Here is a 23,649-nt window from a genome sequence, read left to right as displayed (position 1 = left end):
GCCGACGGAGGACTGCCCCCCAAACCATCCAGGTGCAGTAAACGGGCAGTCCGCTCGCGCCGTGAGAGTCCGAAAGTCCTTATGAGCAGGGGTTTGAATTCCGTGTACTTGCCGTCCGCTGGGGGAGACTGTACAAACTCCTCAACCTGGGCCGCTATGTCCTGGTCGAAGGAGCTCACCACGTAGTAGTAAAGTGTGTCCTCTGAGGTTATCTGCCGAACGTGGAATTGGGCTTCTGCTTGCTGGAACCACAGGTGAGGTCGCAGCGTCCAGAAGCTTGGCAGTTTCAACGAAACTGCATGGACAGATGCGGCGTCGTTCATCTCCGGTCCAAAAATCGTTTGGACCGTCTGGGTCACCAATTGTAGTGGTGTGCTACACGCAGCGCTGAAATAACGACAGGAGTCGGTAAACTGCAGTTAAAGAAGATTTTATTTGAACTTCACGGCTTCGCTTTAAAGCCTCCCTGATCCCGCCCTCCCCGGGCGCGGATGCCGTAGGAGGCACGTATTCACAGTCCCGCACGAGCTTTTCCCTTTGTTAGTGAAGCAGACCTGGCGCCCTTTTGGGACTGGCCTTTATGCCGGCACGCTGGCTATTTGTGAGCCGGTTCGAGTGCGCTAGGAAGTGGGTCGCCACAGCATTATACATCCTAACAAATTCATGCAATTGAAATATTTAACTAATATCGTCGTTCAGAGAAGAAAAAAAACAAGTTCATGCTCATTTGAAAATATGGAATTAAAATTAAACTTCACAAAAGAAATAAATTTTGCAGAGAACTTCTGACTTTTTGAATAATAATACAAGTTTACATTGAATAGTAGCACCTTGCATCATATTTCCAATGTAATAATTATAAACCAAGTATGGTGGAACATCAGATAGCATCTGCAGAAAGAGAAAAAGCATGACAAGCATGACAAGTGGTAAAATGGATAGCACACAGGTAATATCTGTGATAAGGCAAGGCTAAAGATGCCATGGGGATTAAGTAATTCAGGTTAATTATAGGTTAAGGAGAGTAACCATAACCAAAGGAACATAAAAGCCATGAGATGCAAACATGTATTAAAGAGAGCAAGAATAAACTAAGTAACATGAAAGCAGTTAACATTAGTGCTCTAGGAAATGTCATTTATTTACAGTATGTATCAAGAAACACAACTTAAATAAAATGTTTATATTTCTTTTTCCCCGACATAAATTTTTAACAGCAAATTTAATCCGGTTTCTCATATTTTTTGAGTAGTGATTTGTGAATTCTGTTAAGGATGAATTTCCATCACCCAGACAGTCATAACACAGGGGTTGCCTGTATAATCCACCTTGGTGCTGCCATAACTTAAAAATGGCATGTGTTATCCACTTCCAGACACTCTCACTAAAATGTATTAATTTCAGCTTGGCTAAAGTGACGTTCAACTCTTTGGAATCTATCCAACACTTTAACTTCACATACTTCTGAAGTACAATCACTTAAGGGATTACAGCACCACCACAACTAAAACTAATGAAGTGATCTTATGAAGTTACAAAGTCCAATCCTAAGGTTTATACCACTCATTTTAAAATTTGAGAATAGAGATCTGAAGTGAGAATATCTTGGGAGAGGTCAGGGCCTGGATGTAATGGATGTAAGAGAAATGGAAAATAAGTACAAGAAATTTTGCAGATACTGTGAATCCAAAGTAACACACACAAAATGCTGGAGGAACTCAGCATGTCATGCAGCATCCATGGAAATGAATAAACAGTCGACATTTCAGGCTGAGAACCTTCTTCAAGACTGGGAAGACTGGAAGGGAAGCTGGGGGGGGGGGGGGGGTGAAAGACACCAGATTAAAAAGGTGGAGGGAGGGGAAGGAGGATAGTTAGAAGGTGACAGGTGAAGCCAAGTGAGTGGGAAAGGTAAAGGGTTGGCGATGAAGGAATCTGGTAAGAGAGGAGAGTGGGACATAAGAGAAAGGAAAGGAGAAGGGGCACCAGCGGGAGGTGATAGGCAAATGGGAAGAAATATGCAGCCAGAGTGGAGAATAGAAGAGGGGAAGGGGGGGGGGGGAATAATTTTTTAACTAGGAGGAGAAATCAATATGCATGCCATCAGGTTGTAGGCTACCCAAAGGGAATATAAGGAGCTTGCTCCTCCACTTCAAGGGTGGCCTCATCATGGCACAAGAAGAGGCCATGGACTGACAGGTCAGTATGAGAATTGTAATTAAAATGTTGGGCCACCGGGAATATCTGTTTTTGACAGCTGGAGTGGTGGTGCTTCACAAAGCTGCACCCAATTTACAGCGGGCCTCATCAATGTAGAGGAAGCTGTATCAGGAGCACCTAATACAACAGATGAGCCCAGTTGACGCAGGTGAAAAATGAGGTGAACGGGCAGGTGTAGTAATGATAGAACAAAAGTATTAAAAAATTTTTTTTTCAATTTTATTTGGCTTAACGCTTGACTGGTTTGTCATAATATTTGTTAAGCCACAATGTGTAATACAGGGCAAAAATGTTTATGGAACATTTTGGCAATCATAATCCACTAACCTGTGACTTAACCACACAGACATCAAATTTCTTCATTGTCTTCATATTGACCTATTTGAATCATTGTATTCTAGTGCAAGATATTCATTGCATAGAACACTAAAATTATTGCTCAAAATGCAGACTTAATTTACTTTGGAGCATGTACAAAATATTTAACATGAACTCAATTAATTTCCACTTTGATGCAAGAAAGTAAAATGAAAGTACAAGCTGTGCCAGTCAGCTGCAATACTAAACCAGTAAGAATAACTTCATTCTACTTCACTTGCCCCATCACTGAACCGTTCATGGACTCACTTTCAAAGACTCTTCATCTCATGTTCTCCGTATTTATTGGTTATTTATCTATTATTATTATTTTTTTCTCTTTTGTATTTGTAGTTTGTTGTCTCTTGCACATTGCTTGCTTATAAGATCCGGTAAGATGGTGTTATGTTTGGTCGCAACAGATTCAAAGGAGTCAACAAAAGGTGCTACTATCCAATTTAAACACATCTCCAATGATTGCAAGATCCCGAATAAGAATTTAACATACCGCAGTGAGTTGCTCGCTGGTGGGGAAACATGAGGGAACTACACAACCTGCTGCTGTTTGAGCCAATGGAGGCTACAGTCTAATAGTGAGTGGTCATCTTGGTCACTTTTCTTGTGATCGCAAGACCCTTTTGGACATTGTTAATCTGGTATGCCACAAGCTCAATTCATTGAATTATTGGCTAAAAGCAGTGGTGGATGGGAAGGGAGCATGCATGGCCTCGGTCGTAGTGAGGACTAGGCCTCAAGCCACAGTGTGGCCTGTTTACAGCCTCCAGGAGAAAGCCATCCAGGATCAAGTTGGTGCTGCATTCCAAGTGTTTGCTTGGCAGAAGCCAAGCTCTGTTGTGGTTGACTGCAGATTTCGGTGACACTCCGTGGACTCAGGGCCTCAAGCAATGGGGTCGCCTGTTTACAGCTGCAGGGAGAGAAGCATCCAAACCAGTGGACTCCACTGGGGGCAGTGTGGAGCAGTGCCTGGGCTGGAATCAGTGCTGTCCCCCACCGGGTGTTCACTCAGTGGGGCAAAAGCTCTAGTGCAGTTTGCTGTAAATTGATGGCGCAAGTTTTGGACTCTTTTATTGCGTGATAGCGATACCACCTATACTTGCTATCTTTGTGCGTTTTGTGCGTGCGTGACTGTTGGTATTGCATTTCACACCTAGACCCCGGAGTAACACTGCTTCATTTGGTTTTATTCACGAGTATTCATGTACGGTTGAATGACAATTAAGCTTGACTTGTCCATCCTGTTGGGCGGTCTTTCATTGATTCTATTATAGTTCTTGGATTTACTGCACTATGTCCACAAGAAAATGAATCGCAGGGTTGTACACGATGACATACATGTACTTTGATAATAAACTTACTTTGAGTAAATATAATATTAAGGACATTAGCAAATTTAAGAATTTAATTCTAAATACAAGGTAAATTCTTCAATGTGTCTCAATAGTGTATTCCTTACAAAAAGGAATACCTAACATGCCTTTAATTTGTAATTCTAAATTTTGGGCTAAAATTAGTGATTTTTGTCCCTTCTCTTGAAGGTTCTCACCAACCAAATAGCAAATGGAGTCAACACAGAGAGGCTGAAAATTATTGGTTTCACCGAACAAACAGAAAATAGATCAACCAGTAACCTGCGCAACCTTAAATACCTTTCACTTAATTCCATTATCTAACAGTTTCCAAACTAGTGACAATGAAATGCAATATACTTATACATCCCAGGAGGGAGGAATGACCCATTCACCCTTACTAGAAATATGCACATGTGGACTTCATGTCAAACTAAGATCCAGTCATTTGATAAGCCCTTCAATTAAACTGCTTTTCAACATTGTCAAAATTCAAAGGCATATATTAACTACTTGAATGAAGTACAAGTGAGTATTTATTTATGCAACCCCAGGATACCTTAAGATTGGAAAGGAGGACAGAAAGGAGACCACAGAAGGATGAATAGACAAATTAACCCTCATAATTTCAGAATGTAAATGTGCAATGCAGCATACACACAAAAATATATATATACCTGTGCACATAATGCAACTTATGAATGGAGTCGATAGCTAACACCATTTCTGCTATGTAAAATTTGGACATTTCTTCTGGAAGTCTGTCTTCAAACTTGCTGAGCAATGTTAGCAGATCCCCTCCCACGTAGTAGTCCATAACTAAATACTAAAAACACATAAAATGCACTTAATAACAAGGCAATTCATACAATGTAATTACAAATATAGTTTGATAATCAAAAATTAATCAAATTTAATTTGACAATAAGAAAAATTCAGTGACATAAAAAAGTGAGGTACAATTTTCTCAGAAATACCTGTATTATCTATTTGTTTATCATTTAAGATTTTATGGGAAAACAAACTTACCAAGTAGTTATCATCTTGGAAGGCATAGTGTAATGTAGTGATCCACTGGCAATCACCATTCACCAGGACATTCCTTTCTTCTCGAAAACAAGCTGTCTGTACACAAGAAACATCTTTATGAACTTCACTGTGCTTATCAGCAAGGGTGTATTCTTTCACACATTTACTTCTGTATGGGTTTGCACTCGAACATTCAGACTGGATCACTGGCATAACCAATAAACACATCTAAAGACAAGAGATTAAACAAACAGAGCAAAACTCACCTATCCAGTTTACAATATAACTCAAGGTAAATATATTTTATAGTTATGCTTATAGATCAATTTCAAGAGTTCATATAGTCTGCAGGCTATCAATCTTTTTCATTGAACTTATCACTGAATACATTTGTTACCTTCTGGTATATGTCCTTGGCTGACAAGGGAAGTCAAAGTCAACATAAATGCAAAAGAGAGGGCATACAAGAGCAAAACTTATTGGGAAGTTAAAGGAATGGGAAAATTTTTAAAACCAACAGAAAGCAACTAAGAAAAAACTATAAGGAGGGAAAAGATGAAATATGAAGGTAAGCTAGCCAATATTAAAAATAATACCAAATGTTCTTTTCAGATAGTTAAAGAGTAAAAGAAAGGGAATAGTAGATATTACACTACTAGAAAATGACTGGAGGGATAGTAATGGGGGGACATGGAAAAGGCATATTAACTGAATAAGTATTTTGCAAGAGTTTTCATTGTGTAAGACACATGTAGAATGCTGGAAGTTCGAGAGTGTTAGGGGACAGAAGTGAGCACAATTGCTACTACCAGGGCAAAGGTGCTTGAGAAACTAAAAAGTGTGAAGGTAGATAAGTCACCTGGACTGACAAGATGACATCCCCGCATTCAAAAGAAGTATCTGAAGATATGTGGAGGCATTGATCTTTCAAGAATCAATAGATTTATGCATGGTTCCGGATGACTGGAAAATTGCAATTGTCACTCCATTCTTCAAGAAGGGACGGAAGCAGAAGAAAAGAAATTATAGGCTTGATCTCAGTGCTTGGGAAGATGTTGAAGTCAATTGTTAAGGATGTGGTTTCAGGGTACTTGGAGGAACATGACAAAACAGGCCAAAGTCAGCATGGTTTCCTTAAGGGAAAGTCTTGCCTGACAAATTTGCTGGAATTCTTTGAAGAAATAATAAACAGGATATACAAAGGACAATCAGAGGATGTTTTGTACTTGGATTTTCAGAAGGCTTTTGACAAGTTGCCACACGTGAGGCTGCTAAATCAGATAAAGGGCCCAGGGTATCACCAGAAAGATACTAGCATGGATAGAGCATTGACTGATTGGCAGGAAGCAAAAAGTGGGAATATAAAGGGAACTTTTCTGGTTGGCTGCCAGTGACTGTGGTGTTCCACAGGGGTCTATGTTGGGACAATTACTACATTGTATATCAACGTATTAGATGATGAATTTGCTGGCTTTATGGCCAAGTTTGTGGATGATATGAAGATAGGTGGAGGGGCAGGTAGTGTTGAGTAAGCAGAGAGGTACCGTGGGCAAAGAGGTGGCAGATGGAACTCAGTGGCAGGACGTGCATGGTCATGCACTTTGGGAGAAGGAATAAAAGCACAGACTATTTTCTAAATGGGAGAAAATTGAAAAATCCAAGGTGCATAGGGGTTTTGGAGTCCTCGTGCAGGATTCCCTAGAGGTTAATTTGCAGGTTGAAGCTGTGGTGAGGAAGAAGAGTGCAATTTTAGCATTCATTTCAACAAGAGAACTAGAATATAAAAGCGAGGATGTATTGCTGAGGCTGTTTTAGGCACTGGTGAGGTTTCACCTGGAGTACTGACAGCAGTTTTGGGCCCTTGTTTAAGAAAGAATGTGCTAACATTGGAGATGGCCAAGTTTGCAGATGATACGAAGAGAGGTAGAAGGATAGACAGTGTTGAGGAAATATGAGAATGATTCTGGGAATGAAAGGGTTACCATATGAGCAGCAACTGAAGGGCCTGTACTCTCTGGAACTTAGAATTCTTAAGGGAATGAGGGTGATTTCATTGAAACCTATCAAATGTTGAAAGGCCGAGATAGTGGATGTGAAGAGAATGTTTCCTTTTGGGGGGACTCTAGGACCAGAGGACACAGCTTCAAAATAGAGGAATGTCCATTGAGAATAGAGCCAAAGAGGAATTTCTTTAGCCAGAGGGTGGCAAACCTGTGGAATTGAATGCAACAGATGGCTGTGGATGCCAGGTCACTGGATATATTTAAGGCAGCGATTGATAGGTTCTTGAATAGCCAAGGCGTGAAAGCCAGAGAAGAAATGTGGTAAATATTCAGGGGATATTTGTGTAGAGTTCTGTACAGGTACATTCCAATGAGACAGGGAAGTTATGGTAGGGTACAGGAACTGTGATGTACAAAAGCTGCAATAAATCTAGTCAAGAAGAAAAGCTTACAAAAGGTTCAGAGAGCTAGGTAATGTTAGAGATCTAGATTATAATGCTACTAGGAAAGAGCTTAAGAAGGAAATTAGGAGAGCCAGAAGGGGCCATGAGAAGGCCTTGGCGGGCAGAATTAAGGAAAACCCCAAGGCATTCTACAAGTATGTGAAGAGCAAGAGGATAAGACGTGAAAGAATAGGACCTATGAAGTGTGACAGTGGGAAAGTGGGTATGGAACCGCAGGAAACAGCAGAAGTACTTAATGAATACTTTACTTCAGTATTCACTATGGAAAAGGATCTTGGTGATTGTAGTGTTGACTTGCAGCAGACTGAAAAGCTTGAGCATGTAGATATTAAGAAAGAGGATGTGCTGGAGCTTTTGGAAAGCATCAAGTTGGATAAGTCACCGGGACTGGATGAAATGTACCCCGCAGGCTACTGTGTGAGGCGAGGGAGGAGATTGCTGAGCCTCCAGCGATGATCTTGGTATCATCAATGTGGACAGGAGAGGTTCCGGAGGATTAGAGGGTTGGAGGGTTGCGGATGTTCTTCCTTTATTCAAGAAAGAGAGTAGAGATAACCCAGGAAACTACAGACCAGCGCGTCTTGTCTCAGTGGTTGGTTAAGTTGATGGAGAAGATCCTGAGAGGCAGGATTTATGAACATTTGGAGAGGTATAACATGATTAGGAGTAATCAGCATGGCTTTGTCAAGCACAGGTCGTGCCTTATGAGCCTGACTGAATTTTTAGAGGATGTGACTAAACACATTGATGAAGGAAGAGCAGTAGATATGGTGAATATAGATTTCAGCAAGGCATTTGATAAGGTTCCCCATGCAAGGCTTACAGAGAAAGTAAGGAGGCATGGGATCCAAGGGGACATTACTTTCTGGATCCAGAACTGGCTTGCCCATAGAAGGCAAAGAGTTGTAGATGGGTCATATTCTGCATGGAGGTCAGTCACCAATGGAGTGCCTCAGGGATCTGTTCTGGAACCCTTAGTGATTTTTACAAAATGACCTGGATGAGGAAGTGGAGGGATGGGTTACTAAGTTTGCTGATGACACAAAGGTTGAAGGTGTTGTGGATAGTGTGAAGGGCTGTCAGAGGTTACAGTGGGACATTGATAGGGTGCAAAACTGGGCTGAGAAGTGGCAGATGGAGTTTAACCCAGATAAGTGTGAAGCAGTTCATTTTGGTAGGTCAAATATGATGGCAGAATACAGTATTAATGGTAAGACTCCTGGCAGTGTGGAAGTTCAGAGGGATCTTGGGGTCCGAGTCCATAGGACGCTCAAAGCAGCTGCGCAGGTTGACTCTGTGGTTAAGAAGGCGTATGGTGTATTGGCCTTCATCAATCGTGGAATTGAATTTAGGACCGAATTGAATGGGCCAAATGGCCTAATTCTTCTTCTTATGGTCTTATATATCTGGCTTACTTTTTAGCAACCAGACTGACAAATAACTGTTATAATACAATTGTATAATTAAGGTAAATGTGGCTTCATTGCATATGTCATCAAAGGGAAATTGTTGCTTTCAGTATAGAAAACACAAGGACAGAAGAGCAGGAATAGGCTATTCTGCCCCTTGAGCCTACTATGCCATTTATACAAATATCATTAAACTCATTTAAGATTTCAACTTCATCTTCCTGCTCTAATACCTGACTCTCCTATACTCCTAAAAATTATACCCCCCCCCCCCCCGGAATATATCTACTGTCCAATCTCCACTAGCCTCTAAGGACAGGAATTCCAAAGATCCACAATAGTGATTGCCTCCTTATCATGGAACTGTGTCACACTTAAGATTCCCCTACCTCCAAAGATCTGTCCCAATAGAAACTTTGCTGCAAGCTCTTTCAGAATTTCATGTGTTATGAAGATATCACCTTACATTCTTCCAAACTTCAAAAACTATGGGGTTATTCAGCTAAATCTTTCTTAGGACAATTCCCTCACTACAGGAAACAAACTAGTGAACTTTCACACTGCTACCTCCACATGATGTATCCTTAAAAAAAGGAGTAATGCTAAATGCAAGACCACTATCATCTCACTAACCATTCTAAATGTGGCAAGACTTAATTTCTCTTGTATTTCATCCCCTTTGCAATAGTCCACTTGATATCTTAGTAAACTCCTGTCTAGCTTTTTTCTACTCATTTCTAATGTTTTCATGTTATGTGCCATCTGCTATCATTTTGGCCACTTTCCATCTTTTCACATTAAGCAACGATGATAGATCACAATTTGTCTTTTTATACAAGTATTAATGCAGACTGTTGAGCAGTCAGCAGTAAACACCTCCTGTTTAAAGTTTGCCAAAATTAAAACTGTCTGTTTATCCTTTCTCTTTGTTTTCTGTCTGTGAGGTAATCCCTTATCTATACTGATTTATCTTCTCAAATCCAAGTCCACAGCATCTAGGACACCACTTTATCTACCTTGCTGAGTTAATTATGCATTTATGAAACCACACCTAGAGTATTGCATCAATACTGGGTCTCCCTATCCAAGAAAGCATTTAATGTTTTGGAATCAATACAGAGGATTAAAAGGCTGATAACTGAAGTGGAGACACATTTCCAGTTGCACACCATTTCAACTTCCCTTTCCTTGCCAACCTGTCTATTCTCCATCTTCTCTATTGGCAGGTCAAGGCCCAAGGCCAACTAGAAAAGCAACACCTCATATTTTGCCTGGGCACTGCGCAACCCAATGGTAATACTAAATTTGCCAATTTCAGGTACCTTTACCACCAGCATTTCCCTAGTCTCAATCTGATCAACAAGTTCCAAAGCCTGGGATTCTGTACTTCCCTCTGCAATAGGATCCTTGATTTCCTCACTGAGAGATCACAGTCTGTGTGCTTTGGAAATAACACCACCTCCTCGTTGACAATCATCCCTGGTGCGCCTTAAGGATGCACGCTTAACCCTATTCACTACACCCATGATGGTGTGGCTAGGCACAGCTCAAGTGCTATCTATAAGCTTGCCAATGACTCAACTATTATTGACAGAGTTTCAGATGGTGATGAAAAGGCATGCAGGAGCAAGATAGATCAGCTGGATGAGTGGTGTTGCAGCAATAACATTGCATTCAACATTAGTAAGACTGAGGAATTGATTGTGGACTTCAGGTAAGGGCAAGTTCAGAGAACACACACCGGTCTTCATTGAGGGATCTGAAGTGGAAAGGGTGAGCAGTTTCAAGTTCCTGAGTATCTATCCGGGGCCCAATATATTGATGCAGTCACAAAAAAAGACACAGCAGCAGCTATATTTCATTAGAAGTTTCAGCAGACTTGTTTATGCCACCAAAAACTCATAAATTTCTATAGATGTACCACAGAATGCATTCTAAATGGCTGCATCACCATCTGGTATGGAGGAGGAGCACTGTACAGGATCAGAAAAGGCTGCAGAAAGTTGTAAACTTAGTCAGATCTATCTTTGGCAATGGCGTCCCCAGCATCCAGGACACCTTCAAAAGATGATGCCTCAAAAAGACAGCTTCCAGCATTCAGGGCCCCAACACACAGGACATGCCCTCTTCTCATTCCATCAAGGAGGAGGTATCAGAGCCTGAAGACATACATTCAAAAATTCAGCAACTGCTTCAGCCCTCCACCATCAGATTTCTGAATGGACAACGAACCCATGAACATTACTTCAGTTATTTTTCCCCTCTCTTTTAGGACTATTTGTTTTAATTTATTTTTATATAAATCTCATGCTGTAACTTATCATTTTTATTATGAATTGCAATGTACTGCTGCCACAAACTTCATGACATACTGTATACCAGTGATAATAAACCTGATTCTGATCTCTCCTTTCAACCTGCTTCTGATTCCACCCCCCCTTTAATTCTCTCTTCCAATCCAATCACACATTTTCATCCCCCTTCCCAGTTCCACCCACCTATTACTCATACACTTATTCCATCAAATCCCCTATCCTATCTGACTATATCTGCCCTTCATCCCTCCTTTAAAAATTCACATTATCATCTTCAGATTTCAGAACTTTCAGCCTATATGTCCCCACTCACCACCCTCCCTTTTCCCCAGCTGCTCCATCTGTTTTATTTTCCCCTGTCGTCAATGAGATGAACACAATACTCAGAGTGTGGTCTAACGAGAGTTTTGTAGAGCTACAAAACAGGTCACGGCTCTTGAACTCAATCCCCTGACTAATGTAGGCTAGCACACTATACATCTTCTGCACCACCATATCAACTTGTGGGGCAACTTTGAGGGATCTGTGTACATGGACTCCAAGATCACCCTGTTCCTCCACACTGCTAAAAATCCTGCCATTAACCTTGCACTCTGTCTTCAAGTTCAACTTTCCAAAGTGCATCACTTCACACTTTTCCAGATTGAACTTTGTCAGTCATTTATCCATGCAGCTCTACACCCTGTCTATATCCCACTGGAGCATATGATAACCTTCTCCACTATCCACAGCACCATCATCCTGCATGTCATCTGCAAACTTACTAGCCCACCTTTCCACTTCCTCATCCAAGTCATTTATATAAATCACAGAGTAGGGGTCCTAGAACCCGTCACTGAATAATATGTAGTTAAATGTACATTAAGCCATTTTTACCTCAGCACGTTTCAGCATTTCCCATTTATTGAGGATTTTCATAGCATAAACACGTTCAGTGTTCTTCATTTTCACCACTGCAACCTATAATGTTGAAAAGGACATCATTTTAAAACTGTTTACAAATCAATCTTAATAAAAGTCATCTTTACTTTTTCATTATCTTATTCTGAAAAAAAACTAGACAGCTCCTGCACATTGTTCCAAAAACATTAAAACATTTGCAATTAACGTACAGAGCAGTAAAGTACTTGTCCTACTTGGCCCTTTCAAAGAATACAGTTGTCCCGGCCCCCTGGTTCTTTCTCCATATCCAGATCATCCTTCCCCATTTCAAGAACTTATCCAATTATTTTCCAAAAGCTACTAATAAATCCAAATCCAAAGTAATTGGGTAGATATTCCAAATTTTAAACATTCAGTAGCATCAAACCTTCCACTGTTACTGATTTATTTGCTAATCATCTCATATCTAACCCTTTGCTTATAAATGCTTTAGCTAGTGAGAAAGAAAACTATGCTTTCTGCCTTTTCATAATATAGACTATAATTATTCACATTAAATCTCAACTCATTATTTTGTGTCCAACCGGAAAATCTCAGCCAAAGCTTGGAGTTTATACCTTTTCCAAGAGTTTGTACTTAATTAATTGCCTTTAGATTATGCAGCAGAAGTCTATGTAGTGCGTACTTTTGTTCAGAATGCTGCATTGACATTTTGTCAACTATCAGTTGGGACTTATTTTTCAGTTTTTAATCAGCTATGCACTGCTATCCAAAATTATTTAGTAAAACAGAAATTCGAAGTTCATATTCAGAGCTTACGCTTCGTCATTTGTGATGAATCCCAGGCTCACAACTCACAGGAATTCCAGGCAAACGCTCTTCCCATGTTGTCAAACAGTTTTATTATTGTACAGGGACTGGAACACTGTTCCAGTACTTCCAGATTTCACGATCAGTTCATTAAGAAAGCCAGACCCAAGATTTCCTCAACAACAAACAAAATTCCACCCTCACAGTGCTTAACATTATGCAATTACAAATCAATTTGCATTATATTTCAGTTTTAAACAGTACTGTATAAACAATTACATAAATACAGGCTCACAGAATGAACGGACAAAGCTGTATATATTTAATCTCTCGCCAGTTAAAAGTATTAACTTATTCGGTGCCTGTACATCAGTTATCTCGATATTATCCCTATTAAGTACTCCAATAAATGTATTATGAAATGTAGTCAGTGACTTACTATAAGCAATATCAAAGACCATCTACTAATAATCCACTAAAATTGCTAATGGTTTGCAATATTTCATCTTCACTAATTGTAAAAGGTGCTTTAATACAATCACCTGGTTATGCTCATAAATACAAGAAATCCTGCAGATGCTGTAAATCCAGAACAACACACACAAAATGCTGGAAGAATTCAACAGGTCAAGCAATATTGATGGAAATTAATAAACAGTTGACCTTTCAGGGCAAGAACCTTTAAGACTGGAAGGCATGAGAAATTGGGTTTCCCTTTTTCCACCATTAATGCTGCCATCAACTGCACCTTCCCCATTTCCCATACATCTGTTCTCACCCCATCTTTCTTTTGCATTAACAGGGACAGAGTTCCTCTCGTCCTCCCCTACCATCCCATAAGCCTTCGCATCCAACAATTATTCTCTATAACTTCTGGCATTTTCAACAGGATCCTACCACCAAATACATCTTTAACCCCAACTCTACGCTCTCCACAAGGATCACTCCCCTCTATGATTTTCTTGCCATTTGTCCCTCTGCACTGATTTCTCTCCTGGTACATTTCCCTGCAAGTGACGGAAATGCTACATCTGCTTGTTCACCTCCTCCATTACTCCCATTCAGGGCCTCAGTCAGTCCTGACACCATTTCACCTGCTTATCTATTGGAATCTTCTACTGTATCTGTTGCTCCCGAAGTGGTCTCCCGTACATTGGTGAGACACGAGCCAAACTGGTGGTCCAACTTCATTCAGCACCTTTGCTCCCTCCACCAAAAACAGAACTTCCTGGTGGCAAAACATTTTAATTGTTATCCCTATTCCTGCTCCAACATGCCAGTCCATGGCCTCTTCTTTTGCCACAATGTGGCCACTCTCAGAGTGGAGAAGCAACAAATCATATTCCATCTAGGTAGCCTCCAACCTAATAGCATGAACATCAATCTAGTAATTTTTTTCCAACCCCTCCCCTCTTTTCTATTCTCCACTCTGGTCTCTTAACTCGTCCCGTCACCTGACCATCACTTTCACCTAGTGCCCATCCTTCTCTGTACATACATGTATACAAAACAATTATGTTTACAATCTTAGTGTTTGGGCAATATCCTTCCACATTTCCCTTCCTTATTGCTTGTACGTGGCAACAAAGATGCAACTGAAAAATTTTAACTCCCTCATGACGTGAGATGTAAGAAATAAAATTCTTACCTTTCTCCCGTGGTCTATTGTCCTCTCCTATCAGATTGTAGTTGTTTTACTTGTTTATTTATTATTATTATTAATTTTAATTTTTTTTTCTCTGCTGGATTATGTATTGCATTGAACTGCGGCTGCTAAGTTAACAGATTTCATGTCACATGCTGGTGATAATAACCCTGATTCTGATTGCTTCTTCTCCTGCCCCTTACCTTTCCCACCCACCTGGCTTCACCCATCGCTTTGCAGCTCATCCTCCTTTTCCAACCCCCTCAACATTTTGGGCCAAGTTTATTCTTCAGGACTGGAGAAAATAAGATAAGAATTCAGAGCAAGAAGGTGGGGGGGGGAGGGGAGGAGGAAATACAAGGTAGTAGGTGACAGGTAAAACCAGAAGAGTGGGGTGGGGTGAAGTAAAGAGCTGGGAAGCTGATTGGTGAAAGAGGTAAAGGGCTGGAGAAGGAGGAAATTGATAGAAGAGGAAAGAAGTCCATGGAAAAAAGGGAAGGGGGAGCAGCACCAGAGAGAGGTGATAAGCAGGTGAGAGTGAGAAACTGGAATGGGGGAATGATTGGGGCATTACCGGAAGTTTGAAAAATCAATATTCATACCATCAGGTTGGAGGTTACCTGGATGGAATACAATGTATTCCTCCTCCAACCTGAGAGTGGCCACATCATAGCAATAGAAGAAGCCATGGACCGACATGTCAGAATGGGAATGAGAAGTACAATTAAAATAGGTGCCACTGGGAGATCCTGCTTTTTCTGGCGGATGGAGCACAAGTGCTCATTGCCAAATCTGGAAAGCTCCATACAATTGCAGGGGAACTGATTCTGCCAACAGTAAGGGAAGTTCTGAGTTTGGTTTTACATACCGCAAGTCACCAGACCAAATAATTAAATCGATTTAGCGCAGGGAAAACTCTGTTCAAAGATGAATAGATGAAATATCTGAGAATGTAGAAGACATATTGTGCAACATACTTAGGCAACAAATCTTTCTTGGTTATGCTCACTTCATAAAAGATGAAAACATGGTTCAAGAGTTGTTATTTGCAAGGAGGTGAGACACAGATACAAAGAGAGTCAATATTTTGGGTTGTTGAGCAATTTTTCAAAGGGACTCTTGTGCAACAGATGGGACACTATCAAAGACAGGACGCCACTGTGGATTTGTTATTTTCTTATAAAAACCTGTACCAAGTATTTTTACCATTCATTGTGTAATCCACTGACAACATCTTCGTCACAAAAAAGTAAAGTGATCAACTGCTCAAATTATTAAATACTGTTGTCACAATGGTAAATAAAATCATGTCTCACGCTTTCAATTTTCAACTATTTCAAGAGGTTTTTATTGAGAACAATGAACAGTCTGAATCCTTGCTTTTGCACAGAAAAATCAGATGACTCTCAAAACAAAACTGCCTAAGATGCTTTTCTGCACTTTTTGAAATTATGAGAAAATTCTTTGAAGACTCAAATGCTTCATTCAGTAATCAACTCAAGAATATTAAGCATGACATTGCTTACTTGTCAGAATTATTCACAAACTTTAATGAAATTAATCTTCTATTGCAAGGAACTATGTGAATCTTATCAAAGTCACATCAGTCATCTCTACATTTCTGTCCAAGCAAACCCTATTTAAGAGTGACATTGGTCGTTGTGACCATTTCCAATTTACGAGCTTTTCCGAGTTGGAAGAGAAAGAACGGATACCAGTTGATCATTGAGTATACTGTGCCTACCTGAAAGAGCTGCATAAAGACATGTCAGAGAGAATTCAGTATCTCCTCCTGATCCAAATTCCAGATTGGGTATTAAATCCATTCCTGAACATTCGTAATGAGGAATTAACAAGAAGGATGGAGGAAGAACAAATCTTGCTACAAAATGACTGAGCTGAAAACAAGGTTCAAACTTACTAACCCACCCTTCCACTTCTTCACTTAGAAAAATCACAAAGAGCTAAGGTCTTAGAACAGATCCCTCCTACAACACCACTAGTCACTGACCTCTAGACAGAATTCACTCCCTCTACTTCCACCCTCTGCCTTCTGTGGGCGAGCCCATTCTGAATCCATGCAGCCAAGTTTCTCTGGATCCCATACCTTTTCAAATGTTCAAATATCCTATCTTTAAAAATCCACTGGTCTATAATTCCAAGGGTTATCCTTATTACCTTTCTTGAGTAAAGGAAAAACACTTGCTGCACTCTAATCTTGGGTACTACTCTTGTGGCCAGTGAGGATGCAAAGATCATCACCAAAGGTGCAGCAATCTCTTCCTTCATTCCTCATAGTAACTTCAGGTATATCCCGTCCAGCCTATCTATCACAATGTTTTTCAAAAGTTCCAGTAACCTCGACATGGTCCAGCACATTAACCTATGATGACAGTGATTACAGAGGAGGAAGTGTTTGCCACCTTAAGGCAAATCAGGGTGGATAAATCCTCAGAGCTTGATAAGGTGCTCCCCCTGACCCTATGGAAGGCTGGTGCAGAAAATGCCAGGGCCCTGGCAGAGGTTTTTAAATCATCCTTAGTGACAGGAATGTACCAGAGGACTGGAAGATATCCAATATTGTTCCACAGTTTTAAAATGGCTCTAAACATACACAAGAAAATTACAGGCCAGTGAGTCTGACATCAGTTGTGGTTAAGTTATTGGAAGGTATTCTAAGGGGTCAGATATAAGTATTCGGGTAGATATGACGTGATCAGGGATAATCAGGTAGGTCCTGTCCTGTTTTTTTGAGTAAGTTATCAAGAAAGTGGATGAAGATAAGGCAGTGCATGAACTTTAAGTGAGGCATTTGACAAGGTGCCACATGGGAGACTGGTCAAGAAAGTTCAATCGCTTAGCATTCAGGATGAGGTAGTAAACTGGATTAGACATCGACTTTGTGGGAGAAGCCACAGAGTGGTAGTAAAGAGACATATACAACACGCTGGAGCAACTCAGCAGGTCGGGCAGCATCCGTGGAAACAAGCAGTCAACATTTCGGGCCGAGACCCTTCGTCAGGACTGAAGAGGGCGGTGTCAGGGGCCTGGTCCACACGTCCCTCCCCACAGATTTCCCACCTGGCACTTATCCCTGCAAGCATAAGTGCTACAGCTGTCCCTACACCTCCTCTCTTACCACCATTCAGGGCCCAAAACAGTCCTTCCAGGTGAGGCAACACTTCACTTGTGAGTCTGTTGGGGTCATCTATTGCATCCGGTGTTCCTGGTGTGGCCTCCTCTACATCGGCGAGGCCTGACGCAGATTGGGGGACCGCTTCGTCAAGAACCTCCGCTCCATCTGCCACAACAGACAGGATCTCCCAGTTATCACCCACTTCAACTCTGCTTCACAATCCCATTCAGATATGTCCATACATGGCCTCCTCTACTGCCATGATGAGGCCAAACTCAGGTTGGAGGAGCAACACCTCATATACTGTCTGGGTAGTCTCCAGCCCCTTGCCATGAACATTCAATTCTCCAACTTCCCGTAATTCCCACCCCTTCCCTTCCCCCATCCCACTTTCACTCTGCCTCCTCCTCCAGCTGCCTATCACCTCTCTCATGATTCTGCCTTCTTCTACTACACATAGTGCTTTCCCCTTACATTTCTTCTTCACCTTTCCTGCCTAACCACCCCCGCTTCCCCTCCTCCACCCCTTGATCTTTCCTCTTATTGGTTTTTCACCTGGCACCTACCAGCCTTCTTCTCACCCTCCCCCCCTTCTTTATAAGGCCCCTGCCCCCATTGTACATGTTGCTTTGACCACAGCATCAGCAGCCTATTTTGTGTCTAGTGGTAGTAAAGGGTTGCTCCTCTGACTGGAGGCCTGTAACTTGTGATGTGGACAGTGAGGAAGGCTTTCATGGCTTGCAGAGGGAGCTGCATCAGCTGGAAAAATGGGCTTAAAAATGGTAGACGAAAGTTAATGCAGACAAGTGTGAGGTTTTGAACTTTGGTAGAACCAAAGTGAAAGAAGGGGCATTGAGTAGTGCGGTAGAACAAAGGGATCTGGAAATACAGGTCCATAATTACTTGAAAGTGGCTTCTCTGGTAGATAGAATTGTAAAATAAACTTTTGGGATGTTATGCTGGTTGTATAAGACACTGGTGAGGCATAATTTGGAGTATTGTGTGTGGTTTTGGTCACCTACCAGCAGGAAGTATATAAACAAGGTTTAAAGGGTAAAGCAGAAACTTACAAGGATGTTGCCAGATCTGAGTTATAAGGAAAGTCTGAATAGGTTAGGACAGTATTTTTCAAGAGTGTAGAAGATTGAGAGGAGATTTGATAGAGGTATACAAAATTATGAGCGTAATAAATAGGGTAAATGCACGCACGATTTTTCCACTGAGGTTGGGTGTAACTACAATCAGAACCAACTCATACTCCACTCTCCCCTCCTACCCCTCCTCACAGCCCCCCACCCTGCTCTTGTGACTACATCCCTCCCTCACCGGAAACCACCACGTGGGCTTCACAGCTGAACAGATGAGAAGACAGCTGAAACGTCTCCACCCAAGCAAGGCTGCAGGCCCGGATGGTGTCAGCCCCAGGGTGCTCAAAGCCTGTGCCTCCCAGCTATGTGGAGTACTTCACCATGTCTTCATCCTGAGCCAGAGTCTCCAGAGGGTTCCTGTGTTGTGGAAGACGTCCTGCCTCTTTCCTGTACTGAAGGCGCCATGCCCCAATGGCTCCGATGACTACAGACCAGTGGCATTGACCACCCACATCATGAAGACACTGGAGAGACTTGTTCTAGAGCAGCTTCGGCCTATGGTTAGGCCACACCTAGACCCCCTCCAGTTTGCCTATCAGCCCCGACTAGGAGTTGAGGATGCCATCGTCTACCTGCTGAACCGTATCTACGCCGACCTGGACAAGCCAGCGAGCACTGTGAGGGTCATGTTTTTTGACTTCTCCAGTGCGTTCAACACCATCCGCCCTGCTCTGCTGGGTGAGAAGCTGACAGTGATACAGGTGGATGCTTCCCTGGTGTCATGGATTATTGATTACCTGACAGGCAGACCACAGTACGTGTGCTTGCAACACTGTGTCCGACAGAGTGGCCAGCAGCACTGGGGCTCCACAGGGGACTGTCCTGTCTCCCTTTCTCTTCACCATCTACACCTCGGACTTCAACTACAACACAGAGTCTTGCCATCTTCAGAAGTTTTCTGATGACTCTTCCATAGCTGGATGCATCAGCAAGGAAGATGAGGCTGAGTACAGGGCTACGGTGGGAAACTTTGTCACATGGTGCAAGCAGAGTCATCTGCAGCTTAATGTGAAAAAGACTAAGGAGCTGGTGGTGGACCTGAGGAGGGCTAGGGCACCGGTGACCCCTGTTTCCATCCAAGGGGTCAGTGTGGACATAGTGGAGGATTACAAATACCTAGGGATACAAATGGATAATAAACTGGACTGGTTAAAGAACACTGAGGCTGTCTACAAGAAGGGTCAGAGCCGTCTCTACTTCCTGAGGAGACTCTTTAACATCTGCCGGATGATGCTGAGAATGTTCTATGAGACTGTGGTGGCCAGTGCTATCATGTTTGCTGCTGTGTGCTGGGGCAGCAGGCTGAGGGTAGCAGATACCAACAGAATCAACAAACTCATTCATAAGGCCAGTGATGTTGTGGGTGTGGAACTGGACTCCCTGACGGTGGTGTCTGAAAAGAGGATGCCGTCCAAGTTGTACGCCATCTTGGACAATGACTCCCATCCACTCCATAATGTACTGGTTAGGCACAGGAGTACATTCAGCCAGAGACTCATTCCACCGAGATGTAAAACTGAGCGTCATAGGAAGTCATTCCTAACTGTGGCCATCAAACTTTACAACTCCTCCCTCGAAGTGTCAGACACCATGAGCTAATAGGCTGGTCCTGGACTTATTTCCATCTGGCATGATTAACTTATTTTTATTTAATTATTTATGGTTTTATATTGCTATATTTTTTCACTATTCTTGGTTGATGTGGCTGTAACGAAACCCAATTTCCCCTCGGGATCAATAAAGTATGTCTGTCATGGGTTATAGGTGAAAGGTGAGGTTTAACGGGAGCATGAGGGAAAACCTCTTCACTAAGAGGGTCATGAGAGTGTAGAATGAGCTGCCAGCACAAGTAGGGCACATGAGCTCGATTTCAAGGTTTAAGTTTGGATAGGTACATGGATAATTCGAATATGGAGGGCCAAGCTCCTGGTGCAGGTCAATGGGAGCAGGCAGGTTAAATAGTTCAGCATGGATGAGATGGGCCAAAGGACCTGTTTCTGTGTTGTACTTCTCTATGACCTCTCCTTCATCAAGGCTCCTCTTACTGGTGAATACTGAAGCAAAGTAATCATTACGGACCTTACCTCCTCCAACTCCCGACACATTTCCTCTTTTATTCTGATTGGTCCTATCCTCACTCTTGTTGACTAAATACTCCACTTCTCTTGTCAACCATGATTCCTTCACCCTGCCATCATTTCCCTGCTTGAATAGGACAAGCCTATCTAGCATCCCATGCAAGTGCTCCCTAAACAACCTCTACAGTTCCTTTATACATTTCCCTCAGAACATCTGTTCCCAATTTACACTCCCATCTCCTGTCTAACAGCATCTTAATTAGTCTTCCCCAAATTCAGTACTTTCCTATACCGCCTGCTCCGATCCTGTCTAAAGCTATGGTAAAGGTCAAAGAGTTGTGATCAGACTCTGAAATATCCACCCCCACCCCCAAGAGCTCCGTCACATGTGCAGGCTCACAATGAATTCTGTATTTTTTCAAAATTAAAATCATTCAACCAAAGAACATTTAAAACTGTTTTGACTAACTTTTCAACAAATATGCACCATATTGTCTATGGACGTAAAATATATAGAAAAAATATCAAAATTCGCTCCTAGTTTGTACTACTGACAAAGCAAGAGGGTAGCTGTTGGTGTTTTCAAGGATGGTGCTTCCTTTCTGTATTATAGGACCCTTACCACTGATTAGGTCCAATTACTGGAGTCCTAGACTGTCTGCTTTGAGGAAGAACACTGGGAAGCAATAGGCAGAATTCCAGAAAGAAGTTCTGAGCATTCATGATCTGTTCCAATAGGTCTGAAGCTGTTGGTGCTGAATGCCTGTTTTATTGCTGGGAAAAAAATCCTACCACCTAACAGTAAACATAGAACATAGGATAATGAAGCATAATACAGGCCCTTCAGCCCATAGTGTTGTGCTGAGCTTTCAACTTACTCTATGATCAACTAGTGTTTCCCTCCTACATGGTTCTCCATTTTTCTACCATTCATGTGCCTATCAAAGAGTTTCTTATTTTTTTCTAATTTATTTCCCCTGGCAGGGTATTCCATGCACTGTGTTAAAAAAAATACCTCTAACATCCCCTCTGTATTTTCCTCCAGTAACTTTAAAACTATGCCCTCTCATACTAGCCATTTCTGCCCTGGGAAGAAGTCTCTGGCTATTCACTCAAATATGTCTCTTGGCATCTTGTACACCTCTATCAAATCATTTCTCATCCTCCTTCACTCCAAAGAGAAAAGCTCCAGCTCGCTCAATCAATAGCTTTATTATCTTCCAGATCCATTAGAATAAACTGGACCGAAGCCTAGAAATTTGTTAGTTTTTATCTGGGCACAAGCCAAGTCTTTCGCAATGCAAAGGAATGTAGTAAATATTTATAATTAATTTCCTTCTTCAATGAAATCTCTAACCACGTCATCAAGTAACTGGAATAAACTGTACATTGTACCAAAAGTATGAGGCAGAGAACACTGGCCAGCATTTTCTTCTGTTCCTTATATACCACTGTGGAACTTCATGCGCTCACCAGTCTGTCAAGCAATTCAGTTTTTCAATTTTTTTTTTATTTACACAGTTATCTTATTCTGCACATTAGTTGCCAATCTTCATTTGTTTTTTGAATTATTCTGTTGTATTTCAGGACAAAACATAAAAATGCTGGAGGAACTCAGCAAGGCCTGCTGCATCAACGGAGGAGAATAAACAGTCAATGGTTTGGTCCAAGACCTTTCATCTATCGTAAACAAAAGAGATTCTGCAGATCAAGTCAAGTCAAGTCACTTTTATTGTCATTTCGACCATAACTGCTGGTATAGTACATAGTAAAAAATGAGACAATGTTTTTCAGGACCATGGTGTTACATGACACAGTACAAAACCTAGTCTGAACTACGTAAAAAAAAAACAACAGAGAAAGCTACACTAGACTACAGACCTACACAGGACTGCATAAAATGCACAAAAACAGTGCAGGCATTACAATAAATAATAAACAGGACAATAGGGCAAGGTGTCAGTCCAGACTTCGGGTATTGAGGAGTCTGATATCTTGGGGGAAGAAACTGTTACATAGTCTGGCCGAGAGAGCCCGAATGCTTCAGAGCCTTTTCCCAGACAGCAGGAGGGAGAAGAGATTGTATGGGGGTGCATGGAGTCCTTCATAATGCTGTTTCCTTTGCGGATGCAGCGTGTAGAGTAAATGTCCGTGATGGCGGAAAGAGAGACTGCGATGATCTTCTCAGCTGACCTCACTATCCACTGCAGGGTCTTGCAATCCAAGATGGTGCAATTTCTGAACCAGGCAGTGATGCATTTGCTCAGGACACTCTCAATACAACCCCTGTAGAATGTGACGAGGATGTAGGGTGGGAGATGGTTTCCCTCAGCCTTCGCAAAAAGTAGACATGCTGCTGGGCTTTCTTTGCTATGGAGCTGGTGATGAGGGACCAGGTGAGATTCTCCGTCAGGTGAACACCAAAAAATTTGGTGCTCTTTACGATCTCTACCGAGGAGCTGTTGATGTTCAGCGGGGAGTGATCGCTACGTTCCCTCATGAAGTCAACAACCATCTCTTTTGTTTTGTTCACATTAAGAGACAGGTTGTTGGCTCTGCACCAGTCCATTAGCTACTGAACCTCCTCTCTATAAGCTGACTCGTCGTTCTTGCTGATAAGACCCGCCACGGTTGTGTTATCGGCGAACTTGATGATACGGTTCGAGCTGTGTGTTGCAGCACAGTCATGGGTCAGCAGTGTGAACAGCAGTGGACTGAGCACACAGCCCTGGGGAGCCCCCGTGAGTGTGATGGTGTTGGAGATGCTGCTCCCGATCTGGACTGAC

At 41.9% G+C, this 23,649-nt stretch overlaps 1 protein-coding gene across 1 annotated transcript in view; it reads right to left on the bottom strand.

The window, feature by feature from the left end:
• Positions 1-23,649, bottom strand: part of cdc42bpb (CDC42 binding protein kinase beta (DMPK-like)) — a 209,338-nt gene that overhangs the window by 76,436 nt on the left and 109,253 nt on the right. Inside the window, exons 3-5 of the mRNA XM_059958771.1 lie at positions 12,041-12,124; positions 4,974-5,069; positions 4,622-4,770 (exon numbers count right to left, since the gene is read on the bottom strand). Coding sequence (XP_059814754.1) covers positions 4,622-4,770; positions 4,974-5,069; positions 12,041-12,124 — 329 coding nt within the window. The remainder of the gene's footprint in view (positions 1-4,621; positions 4,771-4,973; positions 5,070-12,040; positions 12,125-23,649) is intronic.

The sequence above is a fragment of the Hypanus sabinus genome, chromosome 2 (genome assembly GCF_030144855.1).
Source record: "Hypanus sabinus isolate sHypSab1 chromosome 2, sHypSab1.hap1, whole genome shotgun sequence".
Lineage (NCBI taxonomy): Eukaryota > Metazoa > Chordata > Chondrichthyes > Myliobatiformes > Dasyatidae > Hypanus > Hypanus sabinus.
Note: the sequence above shows the minus strand (reverse complement) of the source record. Positions and strands in the feature narration are given on the sequence as shown.